This window comes from Lepisma saccharinum, chromosome 21 (assembly GCF_977018435.1).
Source record: "Lepisma saccharinum chromosome 21, izLepSacc3.1, whole genome shotgun sequence".
NCBI lineage: Eukaryota > Metazoa > Arthropoda > Insecta > Zygentoma > Lepismatidae > Lepisma > Lepisma saccharinum.
In genome coordinates this window covers 52,974,219-52,990,157 of record NC_139249.1, presented here as the reverse complement: position 1 = coordinate 52,990,157, position 15,939 = coordinate 52,974,219, and the positions used below count along the sequence as shown (strand labels likewise).

The window sequence follows — 15,939 nt, the reverse complement described above, 5'->3', positions numbered from 1 at the left end:
TTAAATATGATTACTTTATATGATCGTTTCATATTTTTGTACAGCTACGGAAAACCCAAAATTATTTTTGAATTCTTACTTCTTCGCTCAGACACGAAGTTCACAAGAAATTATAGACCGAAAATTATCAAATGTGTGAAGTTTGAATCAATTTTTTAAAATTATGTCTCCTATATGTTTACTATCTATTAACCAATTTTTTTGATTTTTTACCGCCACGGAAAACCAGGCAAATATTTTTTTTAAATCTTACTTCCTCACTGAGACACGAATTTCACAAGAAACTGTGGGCCAAATATTATCTAATGTGTGAGGCTTGTATCTAAGTAATCTTTATTTAAAATCTTCTGTACTATTACTTTCTATCAAGCCCCTTTTTGAATTTTGTACCGTCACGAAAAATCCTTGAATTTATTTTAAATTCTTACTTCCTAGCTGAGACATAAAATTCACAAGAAGCTATGGACCAAATACTATGAAGTGTGTGAAGTTTGTATCTAAGTTTTCTTTATGTAAAATCTTCTATATGATTACTTTCTATTAACCCCATTTTTGAATTTTGAAACGTCACGAAAAATCCGGGAAATATTTTTTTTAAATTCTTACTTCTCTGTTGAGACACGAAATTCACAAGAATCTATGGACCTTATATTATCAAGTGTGTGAGGCTTGTATCTAAGTAATCTTTATGTAAAATCATCTGTATGATTACTTTCTATTAATCCCCTTTTTGAATTTTGTAACGTCACGGAAAATCCGGGAAATATATTTTTTAAATTCTTACTTCTTCGCTGAGACACGAGATTCACATGAAACTATCTACCAAATATTGTCGAGTGTGTGAGGTATGTATCTAAGTTATTATTAAATTATATCTCCTATATAATTTCTTACTATTGAGCCTATTTTATATTTTTATAAACTTACGGAAAACCACGAAAATATTTTTTAATTCTTTTTTCTTCGGTAAGACATGAAATACGCAATAAAATATAGACCAAATATTATCGAGTGTCTGAGGTTTTTATCTAAGTAATCTTTATATAAAGTCATCTATACAATTACTCTCAATTAAGTCCGTTTCTTTTGTACCGTCACGAAAAATCTGAGAATTTTTTTAATACTTTCTTCTTCGCTGAGACATGAAATGCACAAGAAACTATTGACCACATATTATCGAGTGTGTGAGGTTTGTATCTAATAATCTCGAAATAAATTCTTCTATGTCATTACTTTCTATTAAGCTTCTTTTTGATTTTTGAACCATAACAGAAAACTCGGGAATAATTTTTGAATTCTAACTTCTTCGCTGAGACACGAAGTTCACCAGCAACTATAAACGAAATATTATTGAATGTGTGAGATTTATATGTAAGTAAATTTTATATCAAGTTTCTTTATAATTACTTTCTATTAAGCTCGTTTTATATTTTTGTACCGTCAGGAAAAACCCAGAGAAGATTTTTTAATTCTTATTTCTTCGTTGAGACACGAAATTCACAAAAACAATGGACCAAATATTTTCGAGTGTGTGAGGTTAGTGTCTAAGTAATCTTTAAACAAAATCTTCTATGTGATTACTTTCTACTATGCCCGTTTTTTATTTTTGTACCGTCACGAAAAAACGGGAAAACATTTTTTAAGTTCTTACTTCTTCGCTGAAACACGAAATTCACAAAAACAATGGACCAAATATTATCAAGTCTGTGAGGTTTGTATCTAAGAAATCTTTATATGAAATCACCTATACAACTACTTTCTATTAAACCTGTTTAAGATTTACAAAATTTTTAAATAGTGGTACAAAATGGTACATAAATAGCACAATATTTTGATTTGGATAACTTATCCGAATCCGGTGATGAGGTTAAGACGTTACTCTGTAACCCCAAAATTGATTTTTGTTTTTCGACTTTAAATTGAGTGGTACAAAAATAGTACAAAATTTGGCAAATGAGGCTTTGATGGTACAAAAATATGGGGTTACAAATTAACGGAGCCCACCCAGCGTCGTATAAAGTGGGTATCTGGAGGGGGGGTTAAAGGATGCCAGGGACGTGGTACTGATCACATCACCCCCACCTTCAGCCATGATCAAATAAGTGTAGGGCTCTAACTCCACACCCCCCTCTAAAGCACAGGAGAGCACTTTATTTTGTAATAAATATAAATATACGAAGACCTTTATTATGTACCAGTAACATAAGTAAGAGACATGTTAGTCTTACAAAAAAAAATTATTACAATTAATGATCGATTTGCGTAATTTCGTTGGAAGAAAATTTTCAGCAGAAAGTAACTGTAAAAGTAAGTTACAGTTATTTTTTAAGTACATGTAACTGTAACTCAGTTACTTTTTAAAACGAGTAACTGTAACTGTTACTTCTTTAACTCTAACTGTAACTAGTTACCTTTTTAAAAGTAACTTTCCGAACACTGGTATTTGTTGTAACAAACTCGAAAAACTTCCAAGAACTCTTCTAGTCGATACACTGTGAAATATCATTCCTCGTGTTTATGTCGTATCAAGTAAATCTTAAACTTAGAAATTGTTTTTGGAATATCTATTTCAGGGGAGTAAATTTATTTACTACAGCCGATCAAAGAATTGATGTTGATACGTAAGAATGTTGAGTTGAGTTGGTGTTTTAAGTCCACTTTATGCACAGTAAGGCTAATCGGGACTGGACCTACAGTTTAAAGTGGGATCAGAACCACTTATGCCTCCACCGGGTATCGAACCCGGGACCCCTTAATTACAAGGCGACGACGCAACCACTACGCCATGGGAGAGACCCGACTGACAGAAGTGTTATGCTTATTAAACACGAGGTTAAAACTGCATTACCCTTGGCCACCCCGCACCTTATGTAATATGAATATAAATATATAATGAGTAATGCAAAAATAGAATAGCTTACTGAAAGGAGAAACAATTCTGATATTCAACTTGTGTACAAATTATTGTCAAGTAATATCTATCAGCTGTTATTATTTATTATAAATTATAGGACATTCAATAAGGGGGTCCAATAAGGAAAAACATTAGGAAAAGCTGGAACATATTTTATTATCTTCAAAAAAGGGATCTTAACAACAACATTCTAATTTTGCACCCCTCTACCAGCCAGGATTTGGCCGCCATCTTGGAAGAATGGCGCCCAAAATCAGTTTTTTGCAAATATCTCGCTTGGAAAGTATTTTATAGCAGAAGAGGTTATGACAAAATATAATTTACATAAAATGCTCTACAAAAAATGTTCTGCGCATTGTTCGTCTAGGATGTGCCGTTTGGGTGCTAGCTCAGCGGCAAATTTTATGTTTTTTTCCCCGCTCAATTTAGCAAGTGCGGAACTCCCGAAAACGTATTTTCATGATGTTTTGTAGTATTTATCTTCTATAAAACTGTACTTATTACATTTATTCTCTCTTACAGAATGTCAATTATGAGATCAATTGCTTTTATCATTGAATGCAGTTATTTATGTCAAGTGTGTGTAGGAGATAATATGTTTGGTCCGAAAGAGAAGATAACTCCAATGGAGCATGGTGACTTGGCCCAAAAAGGTTGTTTTACAATAAAATGTTATTTTAATCAACGGGTCCCGGGTTCGATACCTGTTGGAGACACATTGCACAGTGGTTCGGATCCCACTTTAAACTGTAGGACCAGTCCCGATTAACCTTACTGTGCGTAAAGTGAACTTAAAACAACAATTCAAACCATAATAAAATGATTAGAAAAGTTCTGGTCAGATATAACAACAGCCGTGATGCGCTCCATTAAGAGTTGTTGTTGTTGTTGTTGTTGAGTTGGTGTTTTGAGTCCACTTTATGCACAGTAAGGTAATCGGGACTGGATGTACAATTTAAAGTGGGATCCGAACCACTATGTGCCTCCACCGGGTATCGAACCCGGCGCTCCATTAAGAGTTGTGGGGATGGCAAAGGAGTGACCAGAGACAATGCTAAGTGGATTTTTTGGCATGCTCATTAGTTTCCAGATAAAATAGATAAGCAGCATGTGGATGCACGAAAGTCTCGTATATCAAGGGATAAGCAAGACTTTGTTCTCTAGTCAGTGAGGCCTCCCCGATGGCGCAGTGATAACGTCGTCTCCTTGTAATCAAGGGGTCGCAGGTTCGATATCCGGTGGAGGCACAAGTGGTTCCCATCCCACTTTCAACTGTAGGTCCAGTCCAGATTAGCCTTACTGTGCGTAAAGTGGACTTAAAACTCAAACTCATCAATCTTTTGTCAGTTATTCTCATCTCACCCACTATTCCCTGATTTTGATGACATAAAGTCAATGATTACGGAAGTAACAGGGGATAAGAAAACCAATCCTTCTAATGCTTATGATGTTGGAATGTCTTCAATGTTGAGCATCCTTGGTAAAAACTTGGCAAATGTGAAGTTTGAACAAAAGAAGAGAGTTAATCACTGGAGCGGTCACTTCTGAAGTGAAAATCAGATGTGTTGTATCCAGTTGATCCAGAGTTATTATTTAATAAATTATTATTACTAAAGAATGACAAGACCAATTCAGAGAAAACTTTACGTACAAACTTTCCCCGTACCAGTTATAGCCGATGAGGTAGGGTTGTGGACAACCAAGAAGACTTCTCTTAATGATTATGTTTGTACCACTCGCTGAGAGACAAAGATGCTGCACCGCCAGATTCTTCGCAGTATACCCTGTAAACGCCTTAAAGATTGCGCAAGGGGTCTTGTAGCTGTAGAAACCTTGGGCTAAAGTGTTCAATAACGTGTTAAAAAATTGACGCTGTTGCATTTACTTCTTAAGATTGGACTTCTTAAGATTGGTTTCGAAGAGACACGTGCCGCTTCCGTCTGAAAGCTCCCTTCCTCTACTATAGTCTGTCCCGGGAATCTCTGGAACAAGGCCGCGTGTTACATTAGAGAAGGGGAGAAAACTTGTGAGCGGCCGAAGCAGTACACGCTCCTGTAAGCGGTTAGTAGCTGCAGTCGTTTTCCCTCCACCGTGCAAATATATTCGCTCTCACGTATTCATTGGTCGAGTTACTGTCTTCTGGAGTTACTACTTGTGCAGACCCTTGTCTTCGTTTGCTCGCTCCAGAGATACCCGAGACAGAGTATAGAAGACGAACGGAGCTTTCAGATGGAAGCAGCACATGTCTCTTGGAAACCACTCTTAAGACATAAATGCAACTTTTCGAACTGACGCGATACGACAAGCTCCACGTGTCACTCCAACTGGGCCTGCCTTGTTCTTGATACCGTGCTTTGTAGCACCTCGTCAGTTGTGTGATCATACACGGTGAATGTTTTAGACTAAAGGGGGCCGTGTCATCACTTAACTTTGAAATCCCTTTGTAGATTATGGCCTGTCGCTTTTGCTTCGATCTGCAAGCTCACGTCAATTCTGATGATCTATTCTACGTTCACTTACAAGAATTTTTGCTGGTAGAAGACAAGCGATGTTTTGCTTTCTAACAGTAGCAGAAATACAGACATTATGTTCATATGTTTTACGTTAAATATTACAAAATTATGTTTTAATTAATATACAGGGTTATTCAAAATGATGGATACACTTTCATTCATGTATATTTCCTTCAATATACATTACATATTAATAATATACATACAAGAGAGAGAGGAAGGTCTAAAGTTTACAAACTTACAATAGAGGTTGACATATCCCCACAGGAAAAAGTCACATGGTATGAGATCAGGAGATCTCGGGGGGTCACGACAGAAGAGCCAGGTCTTCATTTCCTATGCGACCTATCCATCGGCGAGGAAGGGCTTCGTTCAGAAATCCTCGGAACAGCACGTTGAAAAATGAAGTTTTGGGAATCTTCATTCAGTTGAAGACCAAGCCAGTGTTCCAACATGTCGAGATACAAAATCCCACTTACAGTGCTTTCCGCAAGAAAATAGTCCGTAAATCTTTCTGTGCGATAAGGCACAAAACACATTTACCTTTCATGAGTCTCCCTCATGTGGAAGTGTGGCACGGGGATTTTCCAGACCCCATATACGAATATTGTGCCTGTTCACTATTCCGCTAAGGTGAAACGTCTCTTCGTCACTGAACACTACGCGTGGGAGAAATGTGTGATCCTCCATTTTGTCTAGCATGTTCTCAAAAAATTCAATACGCTTTTGTTTGTCACTCTCGAGAAGCGCCTGTACAAGTTGTAAGCGGTATGGTTTGTACATTAAACGGCGTCTCAAAACTCGCCATACAGTTGCTTGAGGTATTGCAAGTTCTCTGCTAGTTGCATTAGTTGACTTTCTAGGACTGCGCACAAAACTGCCTTCAATTAGTCTCAAATCCTCTTCTGACACACGCGGTCGGCCCGTGCTTTTTTCTTTGCTGACATTGGTTAAACCCTCGGTATATGCTCCTCATAATTGGTGGTTCTATGCCGAATCGAAGACTGAATGCTCGCTGCACTGCAGTTGCCGATTCAGTTTTGCCGAATTCAAAAACGCAGAAATCCTTACGCTGCACGGTGGCCATGTTACTCGGAACTGAACTGAAGGGTTCTTCGTGGCATGAGCATGCGCACTCGAGTGGTTGGTTACGCAACTGCGCTCTAGCGGTAGTATTCAAAACTTTAGACCTTCCCCTCTCTCTTGTATGTATATTATTCATATTCAATGTATATTCAAGGAAATATACATAAATCAAAGTGTATCCATCATTTTGAATAACCCTGTACATATATTACCACTTGAGAATATATTTTCAAGAAGAGTCCTTAGAACATTTATAATAGGCATTTTAATAAGAAATAAGGCTTCAAGCTGCCATGCAAAAGCGTTTTCTTGAGTTTCGCTCTTTCACAATGGAGCGGGAAAAAAGGTGAAAATACTCGATTCTCTACCACCATCCATAATAGTGCTTCCTAGAAGAAAAATGCACAGAACATTTTTTGTAGAGAATTTTATGTAGATTAATTCTTGTCATAGTTTCTGTTGCGTAAAATGCTTTCCAAGCGAGATATTTGCAAAAAAACCGATTTTGGGCGCCATTTTTCCAAGATGGCGGCCAAATCCGGGGTGGTAGAGGGGTGCATAATTAGTATGTTGTTGAACCCTTTTATGAAGATAATAAAATTTGTTCCAGCTTTCCCTATTTTTTTTCCTTATTGGACCCCCAAATCATCCCTTGTTGACTGGCCTATTAGTTATTAGCTGTTTTTGTGCAGTGCCGATTTATGTGTTCTTGATTTCCCTAATTCTAATTGTATTACAGTAGATTGCAAAATGATTTCTTAAGAGGACAAAACAAGCATATCTATAGGTTCTTGAATTAAAATATGTCCCATATTAAATGGGAAAACAGCTGTCAATCTTTTTCATGAGAGTTCCATGGTATACGCTGAGATGTTCTGATGGGTTTTCGAAGTGCAGCATGATCGTAGCAAGAATTAATGACAATACCAAAAGGGTCACGGACAACCCTTTGATATACAGGTCAGCAATCCTTACACTACCTCCCCTAGCAAACAAGTAAGAAAGTGAAGAGAACGCTGGACATGAATAAACACTTCTTGTACGTATTTAGTAGTATATTAAACGTGACTTCCTCGAAAAAAAAATATTTCGATTCCCCTCCTGTTCAACACACATTTTGTTTTCTGACGCAATTGCTGTACATGTCTCCATACCACATACATGCTAACAGTGAAAGTGAAAAACAAAACTATACTTGAACATTCCACCATCAAGTATAGTTCGTCTCTTCCGTGACAAAACAGTGTATCTAAAAAAGAGACAACTTCATGCTGAAGTGTTCAACAAGCCGTTTCCCTTGATTGGTGATATTGCGTATGACATAGCTGAATAGTCATGGAGCAAGACTACCTATGAGGATAGACGATCAAAAAGCAAGGATAAAGCTCAAGATTCACAGAAAGGTCAAGGAATCTGAAACACGCCTTTGTTTCTACGTATCACATGGATTTATAAGGCTTGCTGCAGGAAACAAAAGCATGATTTTACTTACCTCCTTACCCTGTCCTTCTCTCCAGCGTGAACGCCAACCCCAGCCAACGACAGAGGAGTGACGCCATCAACATCTCTCGCATCGTACTGGGCGCCGTGGGCCACAAGCAGCTCGACGCATTCAACGTGCAGACCCCTCGCAGCCTCGTGAAGGGGGGTCCGCTGTCCGCATTCTGGGGCCCTGATTAACTGCAAATAAAATAAGTTTTAGATTTAGACGGCAAAAGTAATAGTTTTCTTCGATTTACTGATTTCATGAAATGCTCAAGGGACAATTTTATTTTGTGCTTTCCTTTTAGTAAATAAAAATGTAGGACTTAGATAAATACTCGTATCTTGCTGATTTAAACATTACTCCCATTTCATCATTACTTCACAACCTAGCTGCTATTAACCAATATGTGGATTAATATTTGCCTTCTCAAAATAAGAAGAACTCATCTGTGTATATTTGATGTTTTCTTAGTTTGCTTTGATTCACCCTCTGTAGGTTAATTGTGGCACTCAAAAAGAAACACCTATGCTCAGCACAGAATTGGGACCTAAAATATCGGCAGTTGCATTTAAAGTCTGTGGCTCAGATTACTCTACTCCTTCTTCTATCTCGTTGGTATTCGCAATAAATTTATGAAAATAACATGGTAATGATGACGAATGGTATTTAAAAGAGATTGGATATGATACACATCTAGCATAAATTGCTTAATGTTTATTTTGTATATAATGTTGAGTCTTCAAAATTAACTGAACTGAATTGGAACTCTATAAATATGAAATATTTAATAATATAGTGGGTGGGAAATAATTTTTCTAGTTTGGGACGTGTAATTTATAACCAGGGGGTGGGGTTATTTAAGACAAGGAGGTGAAACACCCTATTTCCTCCTTCCAATCACACACTATCTGGAACATGGTGAACAAAAGATCTAAAAGAGCCCCATGTCTACATTTTAGCTTATTGTGAAGCAGCTCGCGCCACCTGTCGGGGAAAATAGAAAAATATCCTTGGATTGTGGACTTATACTTACGGAATCAAAGGTGGGGCCACGGAGAAAATCAAGCCTCCTCTGATTTGGTGAGGAATATGGTACGTCAGGACTTCCACACATGTCATTAACTCTAGCATCTGAATTCAGAAGAACCTCTGCACATCTGACACGACCAGCTGAGGCTGCCTGGAAAAAGGCGGTCCTGTTTAGTCTATCTTTGGCGTTGACTCTGGCCCCATGCTGTAACAATATCTGCAGAATTCCCGAGTTTCCCAGGTGAGCAGCTACTTGGATAGGCAAGATGTCATATTTTCCAAATCGCTTTTCTACCAAGTCATCTTGCACATTGACGATACTCTCCACTAGATTAATTTTGCCAGATCTTATAGCTTTCACCAGTCGATTTTCTTCCTCGACTGTGACAGCAGCCTTCCTCGCTGACTTGTAATCCTTTCTCGCCATTTCTAAAACAAGAAACACAAACTGTTATCAATATTTTCAAGTCGACCTAGATGGCGGAGTGGTAGGCACAACACGCTGCGACGTCATGGGTTCCGAGTTCGAATCCCGTCCTGGACATGAACGTTTTTTTGTAATTGTCCCTTCATCAATTTCATCATATCATCTCTCATCCTCATCTTCGCGATTAGCCATAACTGGCAGAAAAGCTAAGTAAAATAAACGAAACCAATCAAGCAATTCGATGTTTTGATAACATGTCCACGACGATTCATAAATATGAATACAGCTCGATCGTATTCGCTCAAAAGCCACGACTGTTCTATACTCCAGTCAAGTTGCGCAGGAAAGTTGTAAGTAATACGATTTGTGTTAATCTGCTCATCAATTGCTGCCTATTTAGTAGCATTTGCTCCTGCTTGTGTTGACAACGCTAGACAAAGTAGCTATTACAACTACAACTACTTTCCTTTGCAGAACAGTAGTTCACTGCAATCCCTCAATAACGCTACGCCCTACTTCGATACATTAAAGAATTTCCGCTTTCCATTTTACCTTTAATAATAGCCATGTTCACGAAGTTCAAAATTTTTCATATTGTAATTATTTTTTTGATGCTAACCTTGGTAGTATTGATAGTCGTGTGTAAGTTCAATGTTCAAATGCGTAAGCTAAATCTTCGATACGATATTGAAGAAAAGAATATCATACGTATCTGTAACTAATTTCCCACTCCAATTTACAGCCACAGCCAGAGCTATAAGTCTAAGAAGGTAGTTCGTCTGCATAAGAAGCCTCCCTACCTGTGATCATGAAAGACAGTTTACTGACGTAATGGATGTAGGTGTTACTGAGCCTTATTTAATACAAATTTCAGTTAATATCCTGGCTCAGGATAAACCGATTGTTTTTGTCTATCACGATACGTACGATGACTTATAATTGCCTTAAATGCCAGCATAACTTCACATTAACTCTACATTAACTATTAACCTAGTCTAATACAACGTAATAGAACTTAGCTCAATCCTACCTAATCTAACATAAACAAGCCAGAGATAAGTATAAAGAGGATTTTTATATAAAACATTTCTCTTGCTTGTTTCAGATGTCAACCATACTCGGTATGAATGCCGAACACATCGTTACAATGTAATCTGCAAAGTCTTGTTTCCCACAAAAATGCATGTTTTCTTTAGCAAATAAAACACATATTTAGAGAGAAAGAACATATGATTTACATATTTTTGACATTCCAGACAAGATAAAGTTTCCGAATTCTTTGTGTAAACGCATATTTTGGGGTTAATACGTAAAATAGGCGAAATACTTTGAGATACTTCACGATTTATTGAAAGATGAATGTTTACTATTTATCTATTTAAATGCTGTTCACGCTACCAACATGTTACCTCACTCACAATTTATGTACTTTTAGGATGTACTAATTTAAATATAGATATAAATTGATTTACTTATGTTTCTGGAGAATAATACAGATACATGGTACTACAATTGCAAGTATCGTTACCTTAAAAGACGAACTCAAATAGGTTTACATTTGAATGCAAAGTCAAGATTTTATCAAGATATTATTGAATTCTTAATAGCACAGTTTCATTGAATCATATTCTCTTTTACCTATAATCCAAGGTAATCCTGTAATCAACAATAATTCTAGGGTCATTCCATGTCAAATCATCCAGAATTTTGTGAAAATGTCACCCACCATCTCCGATTTCGATGAAATTCGGTATACTTATAGAACTTTTCATGCTGATTACAAAAATGACAATTTTTTTTAGATTGGTCAAGGGGTTCAGAAATTACGCGATTTTAAAAATCTCCCTGTACGCCACATGCGGCTCCACTTTGAATGACATGCATTAGGTTATAAATTATAGTATCTTCTCTCAGGTCTGCCGTAGAAACTTCAAGTTTGCTTTATTTTGCTCAGGATAGTGTAAGCTTTCATTTAAATAAGGTTTCTGATCAGTGTATCAATAATCATGTATTTTATGTATAGTTTCATGTATTTTTTTAGAAAAATAAATTACTAACTTCAAGAGCGAATTTCGTGCAATGCCCCCCCTTCAATTTCACCCAAATTTTATATGCAGGTAGCTGAGAGTGGGTACTAATGCTTGATGGAAAAATTGGGATGGGCGGTTCAGAGACAGGGTGATAAAAAAATCATTTGCATTAAAAGTTAATCTTATCAAAAATACTTATGTATTTAGCACAAAGTCTGAAGTACAATATGTTCTGAGGTGTAATATTCAAAATTTCTGTTCACTATGTGTGAAGGTAAGCATAGGCGTAACCTAGTGGGGGCAAAGGGAATCATTTTCCCTATCCAAAATTTATAGATTAATTAAAACCTACAAATAATAATTGCAGTGGAACCCCGATTTCAAGTTCCTCGATTTTACAATTCCCTGCATTTTACATTCAATATTGGTGGTCCCAACATAGCAAATTTTCCTCGGTTTTACATTTTCTCGCATTCTACATTTTTTCAGCTTGGTCCCCTGAACAAAGTAAAATCGAAGTTCCACTCTATCTAAGTTAGTTTCAACTGTCTTCAATTTTCTTTAAAAAAATTATAATCATAGTCATTAGCATTCCCAAGCTTAGCAAATTTTCTTCGAGAACATTCTTCTTTTTGTGCATTTTATCTCAATATGGAATTTTTTTTATACTCTTCCCGGAGATATGTAATATGAAGTAAGAATTAATAATACACATTTGTGCTGATTGAAGTTTTTCCAAATGGAGCTTTTCTTGCCACATACCAGAGAAAATCTACTTGTGATGGGGTGGTTGGAACACTTAGAAGACTTGTATAGACATCAACAGTATCAAGTAACAAGTTCAGCAATGAAGTACCAATTCCATAGAAATAGTATTAGAGGCATAAATTTCTTTGTTAATCACGTAAGGTGAAATTATAACAACCTGCAGTACAATGTGTCAGCGATTGCAAAGTACTATACAACAGCACCAGGAAGATTAAGTATGCACTGTTTTGAACTTAGGCTACAGGTTATTTACAGTGTTCGGTAAGTTACTTTTTACAAGTAACAGAGTTTCAGTTACTCATTTAAAATGTAACTCTGTTACAGTTACTGGTACTTTTAAAGTAACAGTTACTTTACAGTTACTGTGAAAGAAACTTACAGTTAATGATCATTGATTCGTGTAAAAATTACAAATTGTGTTTCTAGTACATAATCCGTATGTCTTCATATACCTACATTACTACTGCAAATAAATGATGAAACACAGAATCAACTTTGCTTCAATGATATTATTTAAGAAATCATTTGAATGCTGACCACAGTATTTTGAATATGGTGTCATTGATTCCACTTGCACCTATTTCTTTCTCCTCCATTCCAAGTTCAACAAAATCCAAAGATCCACTCCTTCAACGATGACTTTTTCCTAGCTCGACAGTCCACCTAAAACACTGAAGTTTTCACATACAAGTAGATATGAATTGAAGTAAAGCGTGGATGAAGTTAGCAAGTAACAAAGCATAGCTTTAATTAATCTATAAATTTTGGATAGGGAAAATGATTCCCTTTGCCCCCACTAGGTTACGCCTATGCTTACCTTCACACATAGTGAACAGAAATTTTGAATATTATACCTCAGAACATATTGTACTTCAGACTTTGTGCTAAATACATAAGTATTTTTGATAAGATTAACTTTTAATGCAAATGATTTTTTTATCACCCTGTCTCTGAACCGCCCATCCCAATTTTTCCATCAAGCATTAGTACCCACTCTCAGCTACCTGCATATAAAATTTGGGTGAAATTGAAGGGGGGGCATTGCACGAAATTCGCTCTTGAAGTTAGTAATTTATTTTTCTAAAAAAATACATGAAACTATACATAAAATACATGATTATTGATACACTGATCAGAAACCTTATTTAAATGAAAGCTTACACTATCCTGAGCAAAATAAATCAAACTTGAAGTTTCTACGGCAAACCTGAGAGAAGATACTATAATTTATAACCTAATGCATGTCATTCAAAGTGGAGCCGCATGTGGCATACAGGGAGATTTTTAAAATCGCGTAATTTCTGAACCCCTTGACCAATCTCAAAAAAATTGTCATTTTTGTAATCAGCATGAAAAGTTCTATAAGTATACCGAATTTCATCAAAATCGGAGATGGTGGGTGACATGGCCTGGATGATTTGACGTGGAATGACCCTCTAATAACCTTCAATCAAGCTGTTGTTTCTGAGCAAGATACATATATACAGGTGAATCCATGAAGGATTTCGTCAGTTCGTAAACCTTCGTAGCCAACGAATAAGACTGGCCACGAAAGCTACGTCATGAAGTGAATCCCTACTCCCAAACATGATAGCAGGATCTCTGCTGCAAAAGCTATTATACGCAATGATAAGATTCTTCGAAATACATAAATTTGAATGAGATAGTACAGTTTCCGTAAATTTAAGTATTTTAGAGTAAGAATAATAATTACTATAGTTGCAAATTAAACATGATTTTATCCTGACCAATTACACGTAAATGTATGCGTTTGTATGTGATACAAAACTCAATTAGCTACATGTCAGTGCAAAAGAAAGTTCGTGTTCAACTAGTTCGAAAATCGACATTCAAGAATTTGTGAACTAGCTGATTGGTCATGTTTGTTACATGAAGACCCAACTTATAACTACTAATATTCTTTCATTTAACACGAAGAAATGTTGATTGTGGTTTGTATGTCCGTATTATTGTGGGTATTTTTCGTTCCCTAAGAAAAACCTTGGAACTTGGAAGTCAGCAGTTGAGTTAAATTTTAATTCGTAATTGAAAGTGGATTTACGCATATCTTGGAAATTAAAGTAGTACAACTTTATGATTATTTCTTCTTTAAACAATAATGAGCAAACAAATGTGCTGATATTAATATTTATTACAAAGTAGACTATTACGATATGTATATTACTTCAAATTCGTGGTGTTATAATCACAATTTGTTGGTTGTACGACGTTGATCATTTTGCGTAAGCCTCAAATTACTTTAATGCTTTCTTTATTTTAGACTTCAAAATAATAACAATTTTTCACAAGATGGTAAGCTATATGTTAGACCATATTAATGATTTCACGCCCTACTATTATTATTAGACATATTTACAATATGTTGGAATAGTGAATGATTTTTCATATCAGATAAGTAGAAGACGATGTGCAGGTAAACTTATGGCGAATGAAATGAAAAACAGCGTGTATGGTCAACGTTACAAATTCGTTCAGTTTGACATTATGTGGCTCTGTTTTTCTACATTTGTCTACGATGAATTTTCATTGTTGTTAACTTCACAGAACAAAATCTCTTGAGTGGTAAATTCCGTTCTGCGTAGTTCCTTATTTTAGTGCAAGTAGAACATACTGCTCTCCTATTATTATACGTAAATCTCATTGCATATCACATTGGTTGCAATCATTAAACTGTAATGTAAATGAAGAATTCGGAAAATCAATTACAATAATGAACAATAAAGCAATATTTTTAAAGCGAAAATGTATATGTTGTCTCCTGTCTTGAATACACACACCCCCACACCCATATACAGGGTGATTTCGAACTCCCATTACAAACTTAGGGGGGTGAATCTAGAAGGAAAAACAAGCCGAAAGTGCCATGTGGCAAAATTACGAAAACGGCACCGTGTGGCTGCCAGAGCCGTGAGAAAATCGGTTCACACCTCTTTCAAAGAGCAATAACGTCTGAACCACGAAAGATACGAAGATCGGCTCTGGCGGAAGTGGAGGAAGTAGTATCCAAACAATATCAGGGCGTTGAAATTGCGGCGCTTTTCGTAATGCGCAAGGGGAATCTCCAAAGGAAATGGGGAATCCCCACTGCATGTGAGAGGAAACTCGCGCAAAATGGAGAAAGACGACGAGGGAACATGTTGTCACAGGACGGTCGAAAAGTGACACATGGAGGGAGTCCCCAGAGGAGCGCATGAAGAGCGACAAATTGAACATGCTTGGACAGTGACTGTCGCGCATCCCAGATGGTACGCAAAACGGAGTGATGGATGTACACGTGCATGCTACGTGGAACGCAACGTGCAATTACAATTGCGATATGAACCACTACGTGCCCCCTCCCACCGGGAATTCGTTGAACCCGGGACCTCGGGAGTACAAGGTCAGCCGGAAGTCGGCTCTCTGAGGAGCAGCACCAAATACGTATCCACGTGCCCCACGAATGCTGGGACACCTCCCTAAAAGGCACAGCCACAAAAAAAAAAAAAAAAAAAAAAAAAAAAGGAAAGAAATTGGCACGTACGTATGAAGGGTTTCACATTGGAATGTACAGTATCACTTTGGCGGAAGGAAAACAGAGAGTAGCACAAACAGATAAAAATCAGTAACACAGATATTGACCCTTTGTCCTGAAAAATAGGCAACTTGTGCTAAATCTTGAATCATTG

General features: G+C 36.7%; 1 protein-coding gene across 2 annotated transcripts in view; it reads right to left on the bottom strand.

Moving 5' to 3' along the window:
* Positions 1-15,939, bottom strand: part of LOC146004532 (transient receptor potential cation channel subfamily A member 1-like) — an 80,079-nt gene that overhangs the window by 8,208 nt on the left and 55,932 nt on the right. For both annotated transcript variants that reach the window (XM_083143418.1, XM_083143416.1), the window contains exons 2-3: positions 9,033-9,457; positions 8,006-8,193 (exon numbers count right to left, since the gene is read on the bottom strand). In XM_083143418.1, coding sequence (XP_082999544.1) covers positions 8,006-8,193; positions 9,033-9,455 — 611 coding nt within the window. In that variant the 5' untranslated portion in view covers positions 9,456-9,457. The remainder of the gene's footprint in view (positions 1-8,005; positions 8,194-9,032; positions 9,458-15,939) is intronic.